At 30.3% G+C, this 25762-nt stretch overlaps 2 protein-coding genes across 2 annotated transcripts; one reads left to right on the top strand and one right to left on the bottom strand.

Moving 5' to 3' along the window:
* The first annotated feature begins 80 nt into the window (after positions 1–80).
* On the top strand, positions 81–3327 carry LOC129920703 (procathepsin L). Its single transcript, XM_056002229.1, has 6 exons — positions 81–296; positions 716–868; positions 931–1181; positions 1294–1429; positions 1495–1655; positions 3095–3327. The coding sequence occupies exons 1-6, from the start codon at positions 180–182 to the stop codon at positions 3288–3290; spliced, it is 1014 nt and encodes a 337-aa protein (XP_055858204.1). The 5' UTR covers positions 81–179; the 3' UTR covers positions 3291–3327.
* A 212-nt stretch (positions 3328–3539) lies between these two features.
* LOC129920556 (zinc transporter ZIP3) lies at positions 3540–24776 on the bottom strand. Its single transcript, XM_056001878.1, has 2 exons — positions 22744–24776; positions 3540–3770 (listed from the first exon to the last, which is right to left on the bottom strand). The coding sequence occupies exons 1-2, from the start codon at positions 24152–24154 to the stop codon at positions 3589–3591; spliced, it is 1593 nt and encodes a 530-aa protein (XP_055857853.1). The 5' UTR covers positions 24155–24776; the 3' UTR covers positions 3540–3588.
* Positions 24777–25762: the final 986 nt, after the last annotated feature.

The raw sequence follows: 25762 nt of genomic DNA, 5'->3' as shown, positions 1-25762 counted from the left end.
TCTGGTCAAAATGCTGACACGTTTTTTTTGCTTTGTTTTATTTTTGTTTTTTTGTAACCAAAGCATCAAGGTTTTAACCTTGTCAAACATATCCAAAAGCAAGAAAATACTATTGGCACCCGTACTTAGTATTGTTAGTTTTGTTTGCCAATCAACAACTGAACTTGATTTTGTGTGTGATGATTATCAAAATATTTTTTAGTTTACAGTTGTTACTAGTTATTGTGCGTATGGTAATAGGGTTCCTTGAAGAGGATGGTCGAGTTATTGAGTATGATAGTTTTGATGAATTCAAAGTGAGTACCTATATAGTAACTTGGCATAGTTTAGTTTTAGTAATTTACCTAGTTATGTAGAATGTAGAAACTTTATTAAATTCGTTCTTTGTGATACTAATATCCGCGTTCCTTTGGAGAAGGAAGACTACTCATGAGTGGCAGATCTAGTACTCCGAACCATGAAAAACTCGTGTTTTATTAAATTTTAAGCTTATCTGTCTAGTTCATCAAAGTGAGGGTTGTCACATTTGATTTGAGAGATTCGGAAACTTTCTTATCTTTATAAGTACTTGATTTTTACTCATGAGTAGTCCTCCACCTCCAAAGGAACGCAAAGGTTTGTTATCGATGTCGATAAAATTTCTGGTCTAGAAATTCTTAGAAATATGAGATAAAAAAGTTGCAATTTCAAATCGGATATAATTATCAATTTTTAGGGACATGGAAATAAATCATATGCACATTACTATGAGGAATTTCGGGGACGAATTGCCTATCAGAATAATTTAAAAACCATTCGGGAGCACAATGATTTGTATAAAAGTGGGAAAAAATCATACCGTTTGAGAGCAAACAATCTAGCAGACTTGGTAAGCAAACTAATTTTTTTTTTTTTTAAACATACATTCTAAATAGATTTTATATTTTTCAGAACAGTGGGTCGTATTTAAAAAAATTCCTTAGATTAGTTAAGAGCAAACGTTATGAAGCTCTTGACTTAATATCAGATATTGTTGGATCGCCTCTTATGAATAGTACCCCTGAAAGTTTAGATTGGAGAGAAAAAGGTTTCGTCACAAAATCAAATAATCAAGGGTCATGTGGTTCTTGTTATGCTTACAGCATAGCGCAGAGCATTGAAGGTCAGGTATTCAAACGTACTGGCAAAATTCTAAGTTTAAGGTATTTTTTTTTTATTTTTTGAAAGTATTTTAATTTATTTTGTTGCAAAACATTATGAATAAGTTACACATTTTTTTTTTTTGTATTCAATTTTGTTTTGTTGTATTTTTAGTCCACAACAAATTGTTGATTGCAGTGTTTCGTATGGTAACCAGGGATGTACGGGGGGATCCCTCCGTAATACTCTTAGATATCTTGAAGCTACTGGAGGTATAATGAGGGCTAATGACTACAAATACACTGGAAGGGTATTTTTACTTAATATACTAACGCTAAAAATATTTTTTTTTTTCTAAATATAAATTTTTCCTAGAAAGGTAAATGTCAATTTGTTCCAGAATTAGCTGTTGTTAATGTCACATCATGGGCAATAATGCCAACAAAAGATGAAAAAGCAATTCAAGCTGCCGTTGCTCACATTGGACCGGTTGCCGTTTCCATAAATGCGACGCCTAAAACATTCCAGCTCTACAGGTACATATAATTATGGTTTTTCTTTTAATACTAACTTTCACTAAAGCCAGAACCATAATTGGCGGATGGAGTCGGAAGCTACTGTCAATTGTTGTTGTTTTCTTTGTATTTTCGACAAGTTTTCATCCGTTGAGTGCGGTTGCGAGCGCTGTTCCCCTCCGTTTTCATCCGACGATCCGACAATTATAGTTCTGGCTTAAGAACTACATATGTAACTTCCCATTCGAAATATTAAACCCCATCTTGAGTTTCACCTGGAATTTCACTTTACCACTTTTATGAATTCCGGGAGAAAAGTTGTTCACGTTCGGAAAACTCCCCGTCTTTTGATTTTTTTTTTTCAATTAATATGTGAGTTTGTAGACATAATCTCTTCTCATTTAAATTTTGGGGGTGAACAAGAAACTAGTTTAGTGGAAAATGTTAAATTTCCTCCTGCGGAAACTCACAATACGAATTCCGGGCGAACAAAAATATTTTCACGCAAACTCCAAAGTAAGTTCACAATGAACTTCTCTTAAGGTAAAGGAACTGCAAATAGTGCTGTATAAAATTTTTGTGAACAATTCAGGTGCTTTGTATCTTCGGGGACCTCTATTTTTCAAGAATCCTGTATCACTAATACAGTTGAAACAGCAGAAGTTATGTCTCTTGGTTGATTTATTAATTTAGTTGAATTCTAGAATACCATTGGCGTTAAGATCAGAAGAAAATGGAATTCTATTAAGAATGGTTTTGCTCACAGGAACCTTATACAGGTTATCCCGTAAGTAGATAAGGAACATATAATAGGTGGTGCTTGGATATATTCTAAGAAAAAAAAATTTGTCTACAGTAAACGCTTATATCTGCAAATCTGATATCATTTACCGATGATTTAAGAAAACACTTACTTTGATATAACTTGATTCATGTTACCGATAAAATTTATCTGTTAAGGCCGTGTGTGAATTGCGTTAAATAGTTAACACCGTGTAAAATTTTAGACACTATTGAGGTTAATAAAAAAAATTTCAGCTGTATGGAAAAATTAGTATAATGGCAGAAAAAAGGCAGAAAAAATTTTAAACAATAATCCATTCAGCTGAAATTTTTTTTATGAACCTCAATAGTGTCAAAAATTTTACACGGTGTTAACTATTTAACGCATTTCACACACGGCCTAAATAAGACTTTGTTAAAATCTATTGAATAATACTGACATCTTTTTTCGTTGTTTAGACGTAAATAATAATGTTTTAAAGCTATTCCATTTTCTTGACCATGATAATAATTTTTGATTTTGAGGTCAATTTTTTTTCTATTAATTTTTTCTTATGAAGAAAACAATAATTAACAAAAATGTCATTTAAAAGTTTGATAATAACTTGTTTAATTCGTCTTACTATATTTATTTTTTTTTTTTTGATTTTTTTTTTGTTAATATGTTTATTCCACAGTGACGGTATTTATGACGATGAAGATTGTTCATCCAGTTCTGTTAACCATGCAATGCTTGTCGTTGGCTATGGACGAGATTTTTGGATTCTCAAAAATTGGTGGGGTGAACAATGGGGTGAAGATGGATACATGAGAATTCGCAAAGGCAAAAATGTTTGTGGAATTGCCAACTATGCTGCATACTCGGTTGTTTGAGATTTTGAAAAAAAAAACTACAAACATTTTCAGCTAGTTTAATTTTAAAATAGATATACGTACAAACGATTTAAACTTAATAAATTATTTATATTTACATATATATATATATATATATATATATATATATATATATATATATATATATATATATATATATATATATATATATATATATATATATATATTGCTAAATAAATCCTACAACACACAAAATATATAAAAATATATTTTCTAAGTACAAAAATATTATATTTTTAAATTTATTTATTTTAATATATACAAATATACATAATAATTAGTTTTTATTTAAAATTTGTTTGAGACTAGTCGAAGCTTCTCTCAAAATTTGCATTTGTTTCTCCAAGCTGAGGTTTTGCGCATGTGATGCTAAATGCCTTTGATGTTCATCGTCATGATTGTGAGATGGATCAGACTCTTCTGAATGATGACATCCATGACTATGGTGATGACCAGAAACTAAAAAAAAAACAAAATTAAATCGTTAGAAATTTGTTTTAACAATAACAAAATGAAAATAAATAAAAGTCTCGAAACAAGTTTTGGTTTACAGATACGGGGTGACAGTGAACAAGCCTATGAATTCAGGTAAAAAATTACGTTTTTTTTTCGAGAAAAAATCCATTGCCTACAAAAAATGCATTTTCAAAAACTTAAAAAACCAAAACTTTCCTAGAGGTCTGCTTGCTGAATTATTTGCAATCGAAACATTTCCATATGCCAAAATAAATCAATTACACTGGTCGAAAAAAAAGTATGTTAGGTATGTTGAATTCAAAATTATTTTCAGAACTTAATTATTTTCAGAAATTAATTTTGAACTCTGCACATTACTATTATAAATATGCAGTTTCAAGAACTAGTTTTGAATGAAATACTTTTTGATGTTTGATCTAAAATATATATTTTTCAGTAATAGTTTGCTATTTTATCAAACCAGTAGTCGAAAACTGGAATTTACCTTTTGAGATTGCATTATTAGTTGTGCATAGTTATTTTTCACGTGTCAGTGAAATTTTGACTTCGGTTTCGGAATCAACACACACAAATCTGTTAGAAAAGTATGGTTTGGTTCAAGCCAGTGTTGCCAACCCATTCAGTCAAAATTATGCCTCAATTAAAAAAAAATTATGCCTTTTCAAATAAATTATGCCTCAATTTAAATTTCTTAGTTTATGCTTAAAAATTATGTATATACAAAAAGTACACAAGTACACAAAACGAAATGTTTATTTAATCAATTTATACATAAAGGGCCAATTTTTCAATAGTCAGATAACCCTCAGATAGAGATTATTCCTAGGAATAAAATTTTTTATATTGAAATTTATTCTTCTGATAGTCTAACTGACGATTGAAAAGGCAACTTATTTGTCACGTAACGGAAACTTTTTTTCTTCGAAAGGAATATTTCAAGACGTTGCTTCATATAATTGGAAGAAATTTTTTTCACCAATAAAAAAAATTAGCCTATTTGCAAGCGTTTTACACCTTTTTACAGCAACAAAATTACATTCTTTTCTAGTAAAAGTGATTAGTGTGAACAAAATTCTTCGAAAAATTAAACACTACCAGGAGTTAAATGGTAAAAACAAATTCTGTAGATAAAATTTCGAACAACCTTTATTTAAAAGATATAGAAAATATAAGTTTTTAGTCCTTTTTATCAAAATATTTAAAAAATTATAAGAAACTTTTAAAATATAAACCAAAAGTAGAAAGAAAAAAATTATGCCTTTGTGGCAAAAAATAAGCCTCAATGCCTTAGCTAATAAAATTATGCCTAAAAGGCATAACTATGCCTCAGTTGGCATCGCTGATTCAAGCTCTATTTTCGATGTCAACCAGTGTTGTTTTTGATTTTTTGTCAAAAAATACCGGAAAATATTGGTAACTCATATTTTATTTTCAAAAAGAGATCAAGTTTTTTTTTTTTTATCTGAGATCAAATTCCCCAGATCTCGCGCACATGCGCTTTCACACATACCGCTTTATTTGACATTTATTTTTGTACATTTTTAATTAGGTTTTTTTATGAAATAACACGGTGTTACAAAAATGAGGTTTTAAAATATACGCGGGCGGAGACCTATCAGGTTTTGTAGAGCTAGTCGCACTGAATACGAAACGGTATTTGAAAATCCCCTAACACCCCCAAAATCTGGAGTTACGGGCAAAAAACGGTTTTTTGGACCTTCACCCATTGAAAAAATTCTAGCTTCGACAATTTTTTACCCATTTTCGATTTTTTTACAGTTTCTGATAGAAGATAAATATACCTTTTTAACAATGTATAAAACATGTAACTCGGTTAAACCACTTAGAATTTATAAGATGTCAAAGTTCAAAAATTCAATTTTTTTTGTCATTTGCCCAACTTCGGCATCCATTTAAAGTATATGTTTTCAAAACAACATGCTATTTAAAAAATATATTCTAAAACTATATCTATTTCCCAATCGATCGAGGTATTTTTTATGAAAATCACTTCAAAATTAGCTTAGAAAAAAAAATTTTTCGATTTCAACCCAGATACAGAAATTCGAACTTTTAGGTATAGAACAAAAATGTTGTTTCGGCACGTAGTAAGATAAGTTGGGCGCCAGGATTTGATTAAAGGTTTTTGTAGAGGAGCTCAATACAAACATTTTTTTTCTTTGGGAGGGGGGTCTATCTCCCCCCGTTTAGGTGGGAGGGGCATTTTTCTAAAAAAAATTATCAAAATAAAAAAAAATTATTAAAAAACAACGGCAACACTTACAGTAATAAATGATACCATTTCCAAAAGGCAAAATTGTGCATTTGGTTCTAATTTCTAAATCAATATAATATTACCAATAGTGTTTGAAATAATCGATTTCAAAGTTAAAAATAGGCGAAAAAAAATTTGTAAAAACTCATTTTATACTATATTTGCCCAGACTGTGAATTTTAGTAAATAAATTACTTAAACAGAAAACTGCCTCAATTAATTCCTTATCGAACAGTGAAAACTATATGTTTCTATGTCTTCTAGTTTTTGAGAAAATTGAAAAATAAAAACAAATAAAAACAAAAAATATTTTGAAAAAAGAAAAATCTGATAAAATAATTTTTCAATTTTCTCAAAAACTAGAAGACATAGAAACATATAGTTTTCACTGTTCGATAAGGAATTAATTGAGGCAGTTTTCTGTTTAAGTAATTTATTTACTAAAATTCACAGTCTGGACAAAAATAGTATAAAATGAGTTTTTACAAATTTTTTTTCGCCTATTTTTAACTTTGAAATCGATTATTTCAAAAACTATTGGTAATATTATATTGATTTAGAAATTAGAACCAAATGCACAATTTTGCCTTTTGGAAATGGTATCATTTATTACTGTAAGTGTTGCCGTTGTTTTTTAATAATTTTTTTTTATTTTGATAATTTTTTTTAGAAAAATGCCCCTCCCACCTAAACGGGGGGAGATAGACCCCCCTCCCAAAGAAAAAAAATGTTTGTATTGAGCTCCTCTACAAAAACCTTTAATCAAATCCTGGCGCCCAACTTATCTTACTACGTGCCGAAACAACATTTTTGTTCTATACCTAAAAGTTCGAATTTCTGTATCTGGGTTGAAATCGAAAAATTTTTTTTTCTAAGCTAATTTTGAAGTGATTTTCATAAAAAATACCTCGATCGATTGGGAAATAGATATAGTTTTAGAATATATTTTTTAAATAGCATGTTGTTTTGAAAACATATACTTTAAATTGATGCCGAAGTTGGGCAAATGACAAAAAAAATTGAATTTTTGAACTTTGACATCTTATAAATTCTAAGTGGTTTAACCGAGTTACATGTTTTATACATTGTTAAAAAGGTATATTTATCTTCTATCAGAAACTGTAAAAAAATCGAAAATGGGTAAAAAATTGTCGAAGCTAGAATTTTTTCAATGGGTGAAGGTCCAAAAAACCGTTTTTTTGCCCGTAACTCCAGATTTTGGGGGTGTTAGGGGATTTTCAAATACCGTTTCGTATTCAGTGCGACTAGCTCTACAAAACCTGATAGGTCTCCGCCCGCGTATTTTTTGAGTGTTACACCGTGTAATTGTTCATACACAGTCACGAATAAAAATATGTATATCTTTAGATCATTGTATTTGATCTTATCTGTTTTAAATAAAAATTGACATTACATTCGGAAGTAGATATTTTCAGATCAAGGTATCGGAAAATGATTTGGTTTACAAATACGACTTCACAATGAGCAGGGTTATACATTTCGTTAAAAAAAAATTACAAATCTATTTTTTAAAGACTTTCGAGAAAAAATCAAGGTCTAAAAATGAATTTTCGAAATAGTACTCCAAATCCATCGAGTGATACATCAAAAGAGAGGCCTCTTTAAGCTCTATTCATAACTGAAAACCAAAAGAAAGTAGTTCTAGTCTAAATTATATGCAGTCAAATAATTTTTACTTGCTCTATAGGGCAAGTATTGGTTTCGTGTAGAAAAAAAAATCGAGGTTTTAATCAAAACCAACATTACGATGAAGGAGAAGATCAAAAAAGTGGTTTTCGTCATACCGTCCGTCGGTCTGTGCGTGTGTGCGTGTGTGCGTCTGTGCGTCCATCTGTACATCGAGCTAGGGCCTAAACGGATGGATGGATTTGCTTGAAACTTGGTACAGATGATTTTTACGTAATTCCCTAGACCCGTTTTTTTTTTTATTTTTTTAATATCTTCATTTTAACGCATACCTCCCATATAACGTTTTCGAGGTATTGCAAATTTCTCGAAAACGCTCTAACGATTTCAATCAAATTTGGTGTGCGGAATACTCTTATTGATTCCAACAAAACTGCGTTTTTAGTTTTTCTCAAAAAACGCGCAGAACGGAAATATGGCGTTGCCGTTTTTCAAAAATTGACATATTTTTTAAGTTCATATATTTCATCAAAGCATTAGTTATTTTATTTAAAATTTACAGAGATCATTAAGTATAAAATGTTAAAAAAAATTTTTTTTTGAAAAAAAAAAATTTTTAATTTAATTTTTAACTTTTGATTTTTTTTTCTACAAAATCTTAAATTTCCAATAGATATTTAAGATAAAGATACTGTGAACTACAAGAGCAAGTACGTGCGACCCAGTCGTGCATTTTATTTGTTCTTACATTCGGAAGCAGATTTTTTCGGATCAAAAGTTATGGCTTACCTTGGGCCTTGCCCATATTAACCTAGAATAAATACGCCCATGGGTACCTATAATAACACGAATCTGTGTTAATTACAATGCCCCAAATCGAAAACAGCGTTGCAACTGTTTTGGAATCTTTTGTTTATATCTTATATAATAAAAACACAACGCAAACATAAAGTTTTAATTTCATAAATGCAAATATTTTTTTAGTCATCATCAGTATGTGTGCTTTTCACAAAAATTATTTCGACTTCAGGCTTAATAAAGTAAAGCATTTCATTTTGTAGTTAGTTGTTTTTCAAAATGCCTAACCCTCTTTATGGAATGCTTAAGTTGCACAACTTACTGCATTATTTATCTCAGTATCTGACTGACAAACGTAATAAATCTTTATTCAAGACTACTTTCAAGTACAAGATATAAATATATGGTGGCAGGAAATTATACTTAAGGTAGGGTCGCATATCAGAAATAGTTTTAAATACTTTTCTTTCTTGAAGCCAATAATAAAAAAAAATAACAAATTATATATTCAATTGTATTAAGAATTGCGAAATAAAAAGAAAGGTAGGCCAAAAACTCCTGGTACCAGCAAATGGAAAAATACAAAACCGGGAGGCTTGCCGCCGATTTTTGAGGTCAACTCCACAGGCGGATCACTGGCGGTGCTCCGCGGTGGTGTGAAGCAGATACGTGGGATAGTTATGATCCCCTCGACATCGAGATAACATCGATAACAGCGCCGAGAAAATGAAGAAGAAGATTAAGAATTGTTTGATATATTCTTGAACAGTTATGGACGTAAGGTTGAGTCCCTTTTGCCGTTTTGGGATTACAAAAATGCTGTACGGGTCATAATACTGTATTCAAAATACTGTATTTCAAAATTCTGTATGTAAAAAATACTGTGTGGCCAAAATACTGTAGGGGAAAGGTGCGAACAGTGAGGCAATCCATTTTTCTCTTTTCTGAAAATAAGCACAGTAACGCTAGTTTAAGTCAAAACGTTTATTACCCCGTCTGCGTCTTTTAATTTTGTCCTGACTAAATTAAAGCTGTCCATTTTCCTATGCCTTCAAATATCACACAAAATCAGATGAAGTAGTTTTTGGAGTGTTATAAAAAGAGTGTAAAACACAAAAACATATTTATTATATTTATATGTTCTTTCATAATAAAAAATAATAAAAAAACATGTAGGTAATTAGAATTCCTTCTCGTTTTTTGTAATTTTATATTTTTCCGAAAAATGACAAAAAGTAAACAGTGAGACATTATTAAAAAGCGAAGAGTGAGACATAGATTTTTTAAAAGCAAACAGTGAGAAATAGATTTTTAAAAAATCTATTATTTTAGCATGACTTCAATATGATTTCGTAGTGTTTTTTCTTTCGTTTTTTGCTTGGCTTTTTGTTATTTTTTTTTTTGTTGAAAAAATGGGTTAAAGTAACATAAATTAATTAATTATATACCTTTAAATTACCTAATTATTTGACGTTTTTGTTAATTTTTTCACCTAAGAATGTCTCACTGATCACACCCAGTGAGACGTTTTGACTTTTTCTACATTTAAGTCAAATGTGATGCTCTCATTCATTCTTTAACTACAAGTTTTTTTTTGCAACATTAAGATAAAATATGTCTTAAACTGACTTCAAAGTTTCGTTAAGCTATCTTGAAAACATTCTAAGATATACGAATTTAAAAAAAGGGTGTCTCACTGTCCGCACCTTTCCCCTAATGCAAGTTTCTGCATTTCAAAATTCTGGTTCTTCAAATTAGGGATCGGGTCAAAATTCTGACATCAAAAATCTGGTTTTCAAAATTCTGCTTTTTTCAAGAAAATTCTGTTTTTCAAAATTCTGCTTGTTTTATATTCTGTCTTTCAAAATTCTGCTTTTTAAAATTCTGCTTTTCAAAATTCTGCTAGAATTTTTTTGAAGAAAAAAAATTCTGCTAATTCTACTTTTTTTCATAGCATATGCGTTTTCTAAACAAAAAAACACCTCATTGATGTAATTTAAGTTTGGTATGTATACCTTCCTAACTGCCTAGAAGACTGACTTTCTTACAATCTACATCTACCTATATACCGATGAAAACTAATTAGAAACGATGTTGTGTAATAAAAAATATTCCTTTTTGAATATAAATTTTTATTTGATTAATTAAAAAAATTTAAATTATTTGTTTTTCTGAAACATTTATCATTCAAGACCTTTTCTCAATATTATTTTAAAATTTATTGATTTATCAAAAAAAAAAAAAGAATATTGCAAAAATTGACATAGTAGGTACTCTTAAGTAAGTAATCTTAAATAGGCAGCAAATTTTGCGAGATGATGATTTTACAAAATTTCTAAAACATAATTATGAAAAACAGAATTTTAAAAAGCAAAGTTTTGAAAAGCAGAATTTTAACAAAAGAATTTTGACCCGTCAAAATACTGCATTTCAAAATTCTGTATTTCAAAATTCTATATTCTTAAATGCTGTAAAAAGGAAAATCGTTTGGATAATGTAAAAAAAGTGCGCAGTGTTTTACATTATCAAAACGATTTTTCTTTTTACAGAATTTTAAAAAGGCAATAGGACACTAAAACGTTCTTATAGACATCACTTAAGCAATTCCAGTTTTTTTTTTAATTTTCATTTCCTTTTTTTTATTCCTTTTCTCCTTGTCTTTTTAATCCAATTCATTGCTTTAATCAACCACCAATTCCATCAAATTATGTGATCATTGTAAACTTTTACGAATATTAAGGCATTTTTTTAAATTTCTTCGACATTTTGCGAAAATACAGTATTTTTTGTATTGCTATTATTTCAAGATACAGAATTTCGAAATACAGAATTTTGTAAATCAGCATTATACCTAATATACAGTATTTTACTCATACAGTTACAGTATCTTAATCATATAGTATTATGATTGTGCAGTAATACAGAATTTTGATGATACAGAATTTTGAAAAACAGTAATACGACCCGCTCCCAAAAAAACATATATTATGTGAAGGGCGATTTACACCCAGTAACTGACTGGTCACTTCTGTCTGAAGCGACATTTAACTTATTAGCCGATAGTCCTTACTTACTGTTGATAACCTCCCATAAAGCCTGGAAAAATATGAGTAGTGAAATTCAATTTTTCCGGGGTATATCTTGTTAACGAGGTTTAACTGAATTTACCGCAATTATTTAAATACTCTTACCTCTACAAATTATAAATATTATTAATAACAAGAGTCTTTCAATTTACCGTCAGAACTCAGAAGTGTCCATGATAATTATGTCATAAAGAAAAATGTCATTAATTTCTTATCAATTATAAATTGATCATTCATCTTCGTTAATATCGCACATAAAAAAAGCTTTTAACTCTGTCAATCATAATTCTTAGAGTACCTAAATTTAATTTTAGGCCAGTTTATAAACTATCAAGATTAGAAATAATCTTTTCTGTTTCAGATTGATACAGAGAAATAAAATTTTTGAAATCAGAATGACGAAATAAGTTATAAATAAGAATAATAGTTTGAACTATGGCTCAGCAGCAAAAGAGTAATTTTTTTTTATTTAATACCTACTTTATTTATGAAAAGATAAAAGTCAGTTAATTTATAGTCGCAGTGTTGAAGATATAGAATGATCATTTTTGGAAGTATTTGACTATCTACAGAAAAGGTTATGAATTTGTATGGATGAGTGAATTCAAACAAAATAATTGTTTTATTAATTTATTTATTTACTTAGTTTTAACTCAGTAAGTAATTCACACCAAACATTTTAGTAGGACTTACGGCCATATTTATCACTCTGGATTTAGTTTGGATTAAAGTTAATTTTAAATATAATCGGTAAAATCCGACTTTCATAAATCCAAGGATTTAATTTTTTGTTCATATTATTCACTAAAAAAAAAAAAAATTAGAATTTTGTATAATTTACATTTATCTTTATTTTTCCTTCTCAGAATACCTGACAAAGCAACTGAACACTGTGAAAATTAACTTTACATGTGGGTTTATAAAGTTCAACAGACCTCGAGAAAGCAGTTTAAATTTTTTTTGAATATTATGAAATTGAATTTATTTTTGACATTTTGCATTGTTTACATCCAGATGTATTTTTTATACTAGTGAATAATATGGCCGTTAGGCCGTGTGTAACTGGGTTGAATATTTAACCTCCGATGTTAAATTTTTGACACTATTGAGGTCTATAAAAAATTTTCAGCTTTTAAAAATTTTGATGGCCTCTGGGACCCGGTTAAATTTAATTTTTTTTTTTTTGTTACTAAAAAGAAGTATCATGGAAGAAAAAGGGCAGAGAAAAATAAGCCATACAGCTGAAAACTTTTTTATTCACTTCAATAGTGTCAAAAATTTAACAGAGGTTAAATATTAAACCCAATTCACACACGGCCTTAGTTCAAAAATAAGGGAATACGGAAAAGCAATTTTTCCTTCTGCGTGTTTTAATTTTGTTCCGGTTGAATTGAAGTTGTCCATTTTCCTACACCGGGAAATATCACACGAAATCAGATGGAAGTATTTTTTGGAGTGTTATGAAAAGAATGTGGTAATGAACAAGTCTGGTTAATGAACAGAACTTTTAGTTAACATATGTATTGCATTTATATGTTCTTTCATAGAATTCCTTTTGTTTTTTTTTTATTTTATATTTTTCCGAAAATTGACAAAATCAAGGTAGTAATATTTGAGTTCTTAATACTTTTTATTTTGATGAATTATTTTGATGCATGCATAAGATTCGATTATTTTTTTCTTAAAAAAAAAACAAAGTTTTAGTTTTTCAAAATAGCTTAACTCCTTAGATTGATTCAATGTCAATCCAAAACAGTATTAAAAAAATTAAATTTTTAGTCTGAGTAAGAAACAAACACAAAACAAATAGGAAATAGGCCGTTCTAAACCAACGACCAAAATTGTCACTTTTTATGCTCTCTAAATTACAATTGATATTTGATAGTTTGGCATTGGCACTCAATGACAGTTCTTAATTCTTAAAAGAAGAGAAAATCGATTCGGAATCTTGAGGCAGAATCAAAACGAGAATCACATTGTTTGTTGTTCATTTTTCAATTTTAAGATTTTTAACTATCCATATCCACAAACTTTAAATTATATTAAAATAATATGAAAAAAACAAAAAAATAGATACGACTGACAGGCAGCGAATTTTAACGACGCACAATGCGATATTTTTGGTCTAAAACCTGGCCAAAAATATTTGGGCACATTTTCCTTATCAAATAGGTACCAAATGACAAAAAATGTATTCGAAAGGAAAAATTTTCATTTTCTTGGTACAGTAAAAGCCACTTAAGTGATAACCCTTACCTCTCGATTACCCGGGAGAAAAAAAAGAAAATATGTATTAAAAATCATAAAATGAACGTACAATCCTGTGCTATAACTTTTCTTAAAGTTAGTAATTTATTCGTTATTTTATTTTTTGACTCATGCCTGATTTACAATATTCCTAGATGACGAGACGAGAGCGTTACGTTTTTTCTGAACGTTTTCGATTAAAAAAAAATCGTTTTTAAATCGTATAAAAATTCACAATACTGCGATTTTTATTCTATAAAGTAAAAAAAGAAATAAAGAATATTTTTTGAGAATCGAACTCCGGACGGTGAGATTACGAGGCACTCACCAATTTTAATTTATTTTTTTTTTTCAATTTTAAATTTATTTTTATTTTTAATCATTTTAAAACTATCTTAAAGCTAGACAAAAATTCATAAAAACTAGCCTATTTATCAATTACTTACAAGTTACAACTAACTTACTGGCCCTATACGGGCACTCTAAGTTATACCTCCTTCATTTTTCTTAATACTAATGCCTTTCGGCTATTCATGGTTTTATTTTTTCCAAGAAATAATTTAAAAAAAACTTGGATTCTGATCACGAGGCACTCACCTTATCACCTAGACTAACTCGAATTCAGAAATTATGAAAACTTTTATCCATATAGGTAAGCTGTCTAAAATATTTTAATATTAAAATTTCATTTTCGAAAAATTGTCGTCTCGTGCGTCCCTTTTCAAAATTTTCAACTCACGAGAATCGGAATATTGTGTATTGTTTCATATATTTTCATTATTTGGACATTTTTAAAATCGTCAATGTAAATCTCGTCTCACTCTCGTCTCGCAATATTGTGAATCGGGCATCAAGTTGTTTCATTAAACAGTTTTTGGGAAATTAAGTTTTAAAGATGAAATTAAGAAAAAAAATGTTTTCGCTTTTTAATTGATTTTGTATACAATTTTGCAATATTATGGACATATTTATACCATTATTTAATGACCTTGTAGTTTTTAGTCAAATACTAAAGACTACATTCTAATAAATATTAAAGTTCCTAAGAATAAAAAAAAAACTGAAACTTTTTTCCCGGGAAAATGGTTTTTTTTTTTTAAATTTTTTAAATTTAAATTTTTTTTATATCTCTAAAATATTGTGTTCAAATTGTAGGTGTATTGGAGCCAAATTGAGCAAGTAATGAGTATTTTCATATTTCGTTTTAGAGTCCAGAGTTCAAAACTTTAAATCGTTCTCCCCACAAGTAATGTTTTCAAAGCCGGTTCACCTCATAACTTCAAAACTACTGCACCGATTCTTTTGAAATTTGGAACACTATTTCTTTCCATATTTTTAAAGGTATCCCTGGAGAAATTATCATATTTATAAAAATCTATAAGTAAGGGTAGCTTTTGAAGAGTTTTTTTTTTCAAGGGGTCTTTATTTTCGGGGGTACATGCTTGGGCAAACTCTTATAGGTTATGTAATGTTGTGGCGTGTTGCGCTATTTTAAAAACACTAATGTAAAAAAAAAACAGCGAACATTTTTTTGACTGTTTACCTACTTCAACCCCTCCGTATGACAAAATAGAGTTGCATATACAATTAAATTTTTTTTTAGAATACCATTCATACATTGATTGTCAAAATTTCATTAAAATTTTTCAACAAAATCACTTTGAAGTTAAAAAAAAACACTTTAAAAATTCACCTTTTTTTTTAATCGAAAAAAAAAATTCGTGTTTACCCAACAAATAAACAAATAGTTTTTAAAGATAATAAATATTACCCCTGAAGAAGCTGGAAAATACTAGCGAAACGTTGGGTAAAATATGAATTAATTTTTTATTTAATTAATTGCATCTACAAAACGGATCATTTAAGCCCAAATATCAATTAATATAACGTATAATATATGATCAAATAAATAAACTAATAAACAAATAGTCGTTTATTTATTTGTGAAGAAAAAGGATGCAACAAACAATAAAATTCGCATTTCCAGCCATAGGCCAGTCATTATGTCGGAAAAAAATGGCTTAGAAATGCAAAATGACCGAGAAAGCTAAATTTTGGATATGTTGTAGAGGATGCTTAAAAAAGCTTAACTTGAAGTTTTCGACCAAGATTTCCTATGAGCTTTTTCCGCCATTTTGAAAAAAAGGATAAAATTGGTTTTTTGACAACAACTCAGCTATCTGACGAGATGCGAAAATTTTACAAGAAGCTTTTTTGTAGCTTTTAACGAGTTCTACAATTCATGCATACACATTTTTTGTGTGAAAAAGCTCATAGGAAATCTTGGTCGAAAACTTCAAGTTAAGCTTTTTTAACCATCCTCTACAACATATCCAAAATTTAGCTTTCTCGGTCATTTTGCATTTCCAAATGTATATAATGACTGGCCTACCAGAAATAGACAAGAGTTTCACTCAAGTTTTTTCTGTTATTATTCATATAATTTCAACAACTCTTATAATTTGATTTGCTTTAAGTATGAACCAGTTCTGGGGGGGCACGTTCCCCCTCGCCCCCCCCCCCCCCTGGATCCGCCGTTCGTCAGACGTTCGCATTTGACGTTTCACAAATACAAAGAAACCCAAACTTCAGAATCAAAAACAAGTATTCCGGATCGGACAGTTCTAAGAATTACCAAACGAAAACGCTATATGATGGCTTGGAAACATTCTAAAATATACCAATTGAAAAGAAAATTGCTCACTGTTCGCACCTTCTCCCTACTTAATTTACTTTTAAGTTTATGGTTTTAAAATGTCGCTATTGAAAATTACAGAACAGGGATTTTACAACTCGTTTCCGAATATGTACCATGTTCATTAGGGTGGGTCAAAAAAATCGAAATTCTTTTTTTTTAATTGGTACTCCGAAAAATCGATTGCTAGACCCCTCTAGAATATACACACCAAATATGAGCTCTTTATATTAATGGGAAGGTCCTCCGCTTTGCAATTTTCCATTTTTACATCAAGCTTCCACTAAAAAAAAATAATTTTTTTATTAATTGACTTTTTAGCAAATTTCTTTTCATATTCTTGTAGGAAATTGAACGCTCTACAAAAAAGGCCTTATACACTTTTTTCGTTTATCTAACCGTTGAATAGATATTTGAGGGCCAAAAATCGAGAAAATCTTTAAAAATTCGTTTTTTGTCCTTAATTTTGTAACAAATTGAAAAATTATAATGATCAAACGTGCAAGACATATTCTTGTTGGAAATTGATTGCTCCACAAAAAAGGTCTTAATAACTTTTTTCATTAATCTAACCATTCTAAAGATATTCGAGGTCAAAGTTAAAAAAAAATATAAAAACATTTTATATTTTTAAAAAATTTCTAATTCACTGAAACTTCATTATTTTCAAATTAGCAAGATATATTCTTGTAGGGGATTAAACGTTCTACAAAAAATTCCTTGGAATGAAATTGGTTGCTTTAACCGTTTAGAAGATATTCGTATCCAAACCAATGCTCACTGATTTCAATAGTTTTCTTATGACCCGTATGCATTGCGATTTGGATACGAATATCTTCTAAACGGTTAAAGCAATCAATTTCATTCCAAGAAATTTTTTGTAGAACGTTTAATCCCCTACAAGAATATATCTTGCTAATTTGAAAATAATGAAGTTTCAGTGAATTAGAATTTTTTTAAAAATATAAAATGTTTTTATATTTTTTTTTAACTTTGACCTCGAATATCTTTAGAATGGTTAGATTAATGAAAAAAGTTATTAGGACCTTTTTTGTGGAGCAATCAATTTCCAACAAGAATATGTCTTGCGCGTTTGATCATTATAATTTTTCAATTTGTTACAAAATAAAGAACAAAAAACGAATTTTTAAAGATTTTCTCGATTTTTGGCCCTCAAATATCTATTCAACGGTTAGATAATCGAAAAAAGTGTATAAGGCCTTTTTTGTAGAGCGTTCAATTTCCTACAAGAATATGAAAAGAAATTTGCTAAAAAGTCAATTAATAAAAAAATTCTTTTTTTTTAGTAGAAGCTTAATGTAAAAATGGAAAATTGCAAAGCGGAGGACCTTCCCATTAATATAAAGAGCTCATATTTGGCGTGTATATTCTAGAGGGGTCTAGCAATCGATTTTTCGGAGTACCAAATCAAAAAAAAAATTTTCGATTTTTTTGACCCACCCTAATGTTCATGTTCACTATGAACTCATATCTGTAAACCAAAACTTGGTTGATTTCGATCCGAAAATATCTGCTTCCAAATGTAAAAAAATCCATATTTGTTTTGCAACACCTCAGCAACCAGACCTCCAAGAAACTTTTGGTTTTCAGTTCAATATTGACTAGACTTTTCTTTCGAATTCTCACTCAATGGATTTAGAGAAAATATTTGAAAACATTTTTGTTTTTTCGAAAATCCAACAATCCTTATTCATAATTATTTTTTTGACCTGAATCATGTTAACTGAACTCATATCTGTAAAAATGTTTAGAGAATTTGACCGGCTTTCAAAATTAAGAAAACAAAATTATTTGGTTGCAAATAATTTAAAAGACGTTATCCCTTGGAAATAAAATTGCCATATTTTGTGAAATTTTTTATAATTTTTGTATTTTTTCAAAACAGGAATTATGATTGATGGAAAAATGTTGTTCAGCAACAATCTTTATATCTAAATAATCAACCAATTAAAGTTAATTTGAATTTAAGCACAAATTTGCGTCAGCTTAGTGTTGGCGCACAGTGCGGCGACTAGTGGAAAAAAATCAAAAAAAAAAGAATTTGCCAAAAATGTGAAGCAAGTATGCCAAATTCAAGGTAATAAGTCTGAATGAATAAATCGACAGTTAATTTATGATAAAGTTCAATTTTCTGTTGTCAGAGATCCTCAGATGATCAATAAAAAAAAAAACAATTAGAGTAAGATTTGTAGTTACCGGTTAAAAGACCATTTACTGAAGAAAAAAGGAACATATGATATTTTTTTTGTTAGGTTCACATTCAGGAGAGAAAATATAATTATTCTAACTGCATATTTTTTTTTCTACATGTAAATTTAAATTTTTTTTGAGAGTCCAAATCAAAGCTTCTTTGTTCGTGGTAAGTACTAACTTTGATAAGCCATATATTTTGAGAGGGGTCAGATGGGAAAAAAGTGTTTTTATTTAAAGAAAGAAAACAATAATATCTTTTAAAAAAAAGTAAGTTTTGTCTGCAGAAACTTGCGCTTTCTCTTGCAACAAGTGTTTGTTTACGAGTATTTTTTACATAATGTGTTCAGCTAGGGAGCTTTTTGATGTTTGTTTTTCCAACCCAACAGTCCGATTGCGTGGTGTTTTGCAGTTAATGAAGTCAAAACTAAATATGCAATCAAATTTAGAGGCTGAAAATCAAGAAATCTTAGCAAAACACTTGTTTTTTTTTATTTTTTTCCCGAATTCCCATACATACAAGTTCCTGGATCGAATCATGTATACAAAAGTAGGCGTGGCAGGGGGCGAATAGGGTCGACACTATTTTGTACTTTTGAACTCGCCTAGATAATCAAATTTCTTCAATTTTATTCAAATTGTGCAAGCCGTTTTCTAGATATAAATATGCACACTCAGAAGTGGGCGTGGCAGGGGGCGTGGAAATTTCGCTAAAGTTTGTAAAACGTGTTGTTATTACATTTAAAAACAATTTTTTTTCCAAACTCAACTTTTTTTTAAAAATTTGATTTTTTTCCAACATCTCCATACAATCAACGCACTGTGCGGCGTTGCCTGCCGTGAGCCGTGTCGTGGCGTTGTCATCGTTGTTCTTGACAATTTAGACAAATATTATGTAAAATGATATGCATACAAAATAATTAACGAGAAATTGTGTTTGTTGTGTGTTTTTCCAATAAAGTCACCACAAACTTTTTGAAAAGATTTGTGTACAGTTTCAATTTAAAAAATCACCGCTTCATCTAAACGAGTGTGATTTCTTGCAAATTGAATCATCAAAAATATTATGTGTTGACATTTTTCATTAAACTTGTTGTTTATTTATTTATTAAGTAAAAGACAACAAAAATCCCCGAGAGTAGATCTGACAGACTAAAAAAAAAAAAAAATCACATACATTTTGTTGCAATTTTCTTAATAAATTTGTATTCTTTTAAAGTAGGTAATAGATTATTGAGGTACTTTTCGTTACTTACGTTTTTCCTTTTCACAAATACTTAATTAATTTATGTCTATCATATTGTTTAAGAGCCTATATAAATAAATGCTTATCGCAAAACCCATCATCCTCATAATCATCATAATTATTTATTATTATTAATATTGCAACAAAGAATATTAATAGTACCGTGCAATAGGGGGCTTTGTTTGAAGTTGAAGGAATTAATTTATTATCCCAAGTATCTACCACGCGCTTGAAAACAAAATTAATTCAAAATGATTCATGGTTTTTGGTGTGTTTTTTTTTTTTTTTTTTATATTTCCATTTGAATTTTTATGTTTTGGGTTTTGTTTTATTTTTCGGTTGCGGAAACCGGAAACCATTCTTGCAAAGTTAGGAATAATTTAATTTGTAGTTTTTGTGTGTAAAATACGCGACGCGCAAAAATTTACAGGGTTATTTATTTGTATAAGAAGTGACTTAATGCTATGGGGTATAGGTGGTTTTTATTAAAAAAGAAGTGTGTGTACATAATGTGTACACGCGATTGAAAATTCACTTACTAGGTTGATGTTAACACCATCACAAAAAAATTTGTTTTACAATTTTGAGAACAACATAGATGGTGCTTGGATCACTATTTAATCCTTTTGACTTAACATTCTTGTCAAAAAAGCATAGCTTTAACAATGAACTCTCGGTGCTTGAATCATGCCCCACTTCCGGTGTAAATGCGATCCCAACTCAGCCGTTCTGCGAGGATGGGCAGAACATGCTTCGTCCGCCACCTAGTAGAGTCGTTAGGGGTGAGTGTACGCACTTTCGGCTTTGAAGCACGATTCCAAGCGAAATATAGAAGATGATACAGCGCTTCATAAAATTGCAAAGCTGCATATTTTGGCTATTTATTAAATAAAAAAAAACAATGTTTTTTTTTTTTTTTTCATTTAATTACATTACCTATTAATGAAAAACCAAAGCAAGTGAAATTGCGCACACTTGTCCCCTAAAAAAAGGTGAGTGTACGCATGGGTCGGGGTAAGTGTACGAATGTCCAACGTTTTGAATTTAAATACTTATATTACAATCGTAGTGTCCGACCGAAGGTCGATTTTCAGTCGAAGCCGAAGTCTAGGCCGAATTATTAGGCTGAAAGAAAATCTTCAGCCGACGCCGAAGCCTAAGATTGAAAAAAGTCAAGAATTCTCCTTTCCAATTAGATATGACCCGTATGCATTGCGATTTGGATACGAATATCTTCTAAACGGTTAAAGCAATCAATTTGATTCCAAGGCATTTTTTGTAGAACGTTTAAGCCCCTACAAGAATATATCTTGCTAATTTGAAAATAATGAAGTTTCAGTGAATTGGAAATTTTTTAAAAATATAAAATGTTTTTATATTTTTGTTTAACTTTGGAGTCGAATATCTTTAGAATGGTTAGATTAATGAAAAAAGTTCACAAGATCTTTTTTGTGGAGAAATCAATTTCCAACAAGAATATGTCTTGCGCGTTTGATTATTATAATTTTTCAATTTGTTACAAAATTAAGAACAAAAAACGAATTTTTAAAGATTTTCTCGATTTTTGGACCTCAAATATCTATTCAACGGTTACATAAACGAAGAAAGTGTGTAAGGTCTTTTTTGTAGAGCGTTCAATTTCCTACAAGAAAATGAAAAGAAATTTGCTAAAAAGTCAATTAATGAAAAAATTATTTTTTTTTAGTAGAAGCTTGATGTAAAAATGGAAAATTGCAAAGCGGAGGACCTTCCCATAAATATAAAGAGCTCATATTTGGTGTGTACATTCTAGAGGTGTCTAGCAATCGATTTTTCGGAGTACCAAATCAAAAAAAAGAATTTCGATTTTTTTGACCCACCCTAATATATATATACTTATAAGTTATATATACTTAAAATTACTTTAATTTGCGAGAAATGAACTTCCCCGATGCAAACACTAACCCCGTCCCACTCTATAAACAAAACATTTTAAAATTCTATAAAGGATTAGTCATGTACGAACTGATGTTACGCGGGTATATATTCTAACTAAGAATGTGCAACTCAATATTCCTTAAGATTTTGAGAAATACTCAAATACCACCTATATAATAGCGTTTTCGTTTGGTCGTCCGGGACTCTCCGGAATTCTTCCGAACAATTCTAAAACTGTTCGTTTGGCACTCAATGACAGTTCTGATTCTGAAAAGAAGAGAAAATCTATTCCGAATTTTAATGCAGAATCAAAACGAGAATCACGCACACATCTTCACACAAAAGACGTCAAAGTAATGAAGTGTTTTTGTTTATTATTCATTTCTGAAAATTAAGACTCCTTACTATTCCAAACTTTAAATTATATTAAAATAAAGTGAGTAAACAAAAATAAAAGATACCTTTTTATGAAGTAAACAAAAATAAACAAAAAAAAACTTTCATCAGACGTTCGCATTATTTGATGATTCACAAATACAAAGAAACCCAAACTTCAGAATCAAAAAGAAGTATCCAAGTTTGATCGTTTGGCATTCCGGATCGGACAGTCCCGGACCGTTCTAAGAATTACCAAACGAAAACGCTATAAGTAAACAGTAAATAGATATGTCACGATTATAATTGAATTTCCAAGAATCAATGTTATGATATCTCATTGAGTGTTTTGTTTGCACGATTTCTTTTGTTATTTAAAACAACAGTTATTGAAATTTGAAAAGGGTGTTTCAATTAACAAAAAAAAAAAAACAAGTATTAAAGGCATATAAACTTACCAAGTTGTTGCAGTCCAAACATTAAACAAAATCCAATAATAAGCGCTAAATATGCTAATAATCCAGATCGATCTTTAGAAAGTATCTCAAAAAAGACCACATAAAGTAAAGTGCCGCAAGCCAATCCTTGCAAAATAGCCGAAGGAATACTTGAAGCTGTCGTATCGTGACTGCTAACTAACATTCCAATACCAATTCCAATTGGACTCACTATGGCAAATGTGAAAACAAATAAAACTGATAGATAAGTTCTAGTTCTGGCGACAATTAATTCAACACCAACACAAAACGCCAGTACTAGTTTATGAGCTGAAACAGCTGCAAACATAAACCAAACATTGCTGGCGGAGCCTTCAAGGCCTATTGCTAACCCTTCGAATAGTTCGTGGACTGAAAGAGCCAGAACAATTAGCAAGCCACGCAAGGAAGATGCTATAATATCACCATCTCTATCACTACTATCTTTAAGTGGTAAGTGGCTGTGAAAGTGATTATGGCTGTGGGAGTGCGAATTATTGGAATGATGATGATGGTGGACATGGTGCGGTTGATGAGTTTCATAGTTAGTTTCCGATGTTGTTGCTGGTGGTGCTGTAGGGCATTCAGCAGCTTCATGTGCTAGCTGATGATTGTTGTGTTGGTGTTTCTGATTTTCCATATCATTTGTGTATAAATCTCGAGGTGATAATGTTTTTATAGTCCCACCACCACTATTGATGCTTGAACAATCAAACATTTGAGTGCCGTTGCTATCGTTATTATCCTTACATTTGTCATTATTTCGCATAACATAACTGTGACGAATACTATGGCCTCTTTCGAAAGCAGCTGTCTCCTCGTCTAGAATATTTCTATTCCTATGGATGTATGTGTGTATGAGCTCTTCAATTAGGAACATTAAAAAAAATCCTGCACACATTAGAAGTTCGACCAATGGAAAGGACATTTTTGGAAATGCTCCACATTCTTGTAGACTTTCCACAGTTTCCCTTACTTCGGGCAGAAGATGCAAAAATGTGGTGCAGAGCAACACACCCCCACCAAAATACAACAAACACTTGACTAGTGTTGCCGATCGTGTATTTGTATTGTTTTCACCACTTCCTTTGAAGTGACGGTTTAAGAAGAACGGCGTCGCTCCGCAAATTGTCGTTGCACAAAACAGAACTAACATGGCAGTTGCTTTAGCCACAACAACTTCATGAGAATTTGAATTTTCATGATCATGATCATGATCGTGGTCATGATCATGATCGTTATCACTCCTGCCCAATAATGATGATGTTGATGGTGTACCGTCATTAAAAGAGCTGCTGTTGAAATGCTGGTAGAGTAAACGATCTCGGTCATTGTCCGCCATTGTCATACGAGACAGGCATAAAAGAAATCCGTTAATGTCCGATTGGTTCATTTTTGGTTGACCTCGATTTGAGTCGATAAAATGCTTTCAATAAGTGCTCTTCGCAAAAAAAAAAAAAAAAAAAACAAAACAAAAAAAAAAAAACAAACCAACAAAAATAACAACACACTTCAGCAGGCACGTTTTTCTTCAATTTTTGTTCGTTCCTATTACTTTCTTGAAAACCGAAAAGAATTTCAATATACTTGAAAGACCTCCTCGTACAGATATGTGTATATTGACTTGGGCACTTCAAAACATAAATAACATAAAACACAAACACGATAAGGCTGTAGGGTTGGGTTCATGAGTCCGCCGAGTCCGAATCCGAGTCCTATGAGGTTTCAATTCTTTTTATTATTTTTACCTGGAACCTCATCAATCTCTACGAGACACTAGAGAAACTCGTATGAATTCCACATTGATGAACAGGTTTCATCTGAGTTAAAGACAAAACAAAAAACTAAACAAATCACGACAATGTATCAAGAAGGCACGAGCTTTTTTTTTGTCACGATATAGCCAAACCTTCCAAACGACGACGATGACAACTACGACGACGATGATGGTGGAAGAACAACGAAGGTGGCGATCAACATTCGAACGTGCAATGGTCTCATTACGCGAGAGCTTGAAGTTTTTATAGAAGACAAATAACGCAAACCTGAATAAGCTATGACTGGCATCAAAAGTACAGTGGAAATCATCAGTCATAATTTTGGATTGTTAATTTTTTATTTTTTTAAACTTTTTCGATCCTGCAATGTGAGTTTTTCTTCTTTATTTTATCATTTCAAAACATTTAATTTTTGTTTGTATTAAAAATTTATTTTTATGCCGTTTTATGAACAAAATTATAAAATCTTAAGAACTTAACTTATCTGAAACTTAAAAAAAAAATTAAAAAATCTCATAAAATATATAAAAATTCCAACATTTTTCTAATTTTGCCCTTTGCCTTCTGGCAACACTTGACTACAATTTACCTGCTAGAAGAGATGCACTTTATCATGACAATGATACTCTTGGAGGCTTTTGTCAATTCCTCGTTAGAGGCAGTACCCCTTAAAAAAATATTTTGCTTTTTTTATTTAGTGGTTGAGGCGGGGATACAAACCCATCATAGCCTTTCGCATTTTAACATTGCAACAATTTAATGAGCAACAAACAATTTAATAATTTCATTTAGAATATTTGCCCAAGTTTGTTATATAAGTTGTTCCACTGTTGTTTTCTGTCGCAACGGTAGTTCTAAAGTATGGTCGCAACTCGCAACTTGTCACCTGCGGTTTTATCACTATCAGCTACAAACAAAGCATAGGGCTGCCAGAGCATGGTGCCATCGAGTGATAAAGAGAGATTGTTATTTTCCACTCAAAGATTAGGCGTACCAACCAATCGTTTTTAAAAATCTAAACAAAATTATTTTTAAATAAATAAAATTTCGGTTGTGTTTTCACCATAATCTAAGGCAGTTTTGTCTTTATAGTCTGAAGTTAAAAATCATTAATAATAAATTAGAATTAACTTAATGAATGAATTGGAGGTAGATTGTGCCTCTCTCCGCAAACACAAAGACACAAATTAATTTATTGAAATCTCTCAATCTCAAAAATTTTG

This window comes from Episyrphus balteatus, chromosome X, assembly GCF_945859705.1.
Source record: "Episyrphus balteatus chromosome X, idEpiBalt1.1, whole genome shotgun sequence".
NCBI lineage: Eukaryota > Metazoa > Arthropoda > Insecta > Diptera > Syrphidae > Episyrphus > Episyrphus balteatus.
Note: the sequence above shows the minus strand (reverse complement) of the source record. Positions and strands in the feature narration are given on the sequence as shown.

Coding starts and splice junctions, on each gene's coding strand:
- LOC129920703 (XM_056002229.1), top strand. CDS start 180: ATGATTATCAAAATATTTTTTAGTTTACAGTTGTTACTAGTTATTGTG. Junction 869..930: donor CAAACAATCTAGCAGACTTG/GTAAGCAAACTA, acceptor TATATTTTTCAG/AACAGTGGGTCGTATTTAAA. Junction 1,430..1,494: donor ACTACAAATACACTGGAAGG/GTATTTTTACTT, acceptor AATTTTTCCTAG/AAAGGTAAATGTCAATTTGT.
- LOC129920556 (XM_056001878.1), bottom strand. CDS start 24,154: ATGAACCAATCGGACATTAACGGATTTCTTTTATGCCTGTCTCGTATG. Junction 3,771..22,743: donor GTTTGGACTGCAACAACTTG/GTAAGTTTATAT, acceptor TTTTTTTTTTAG/TTTCTGGTCATCACCATAGT.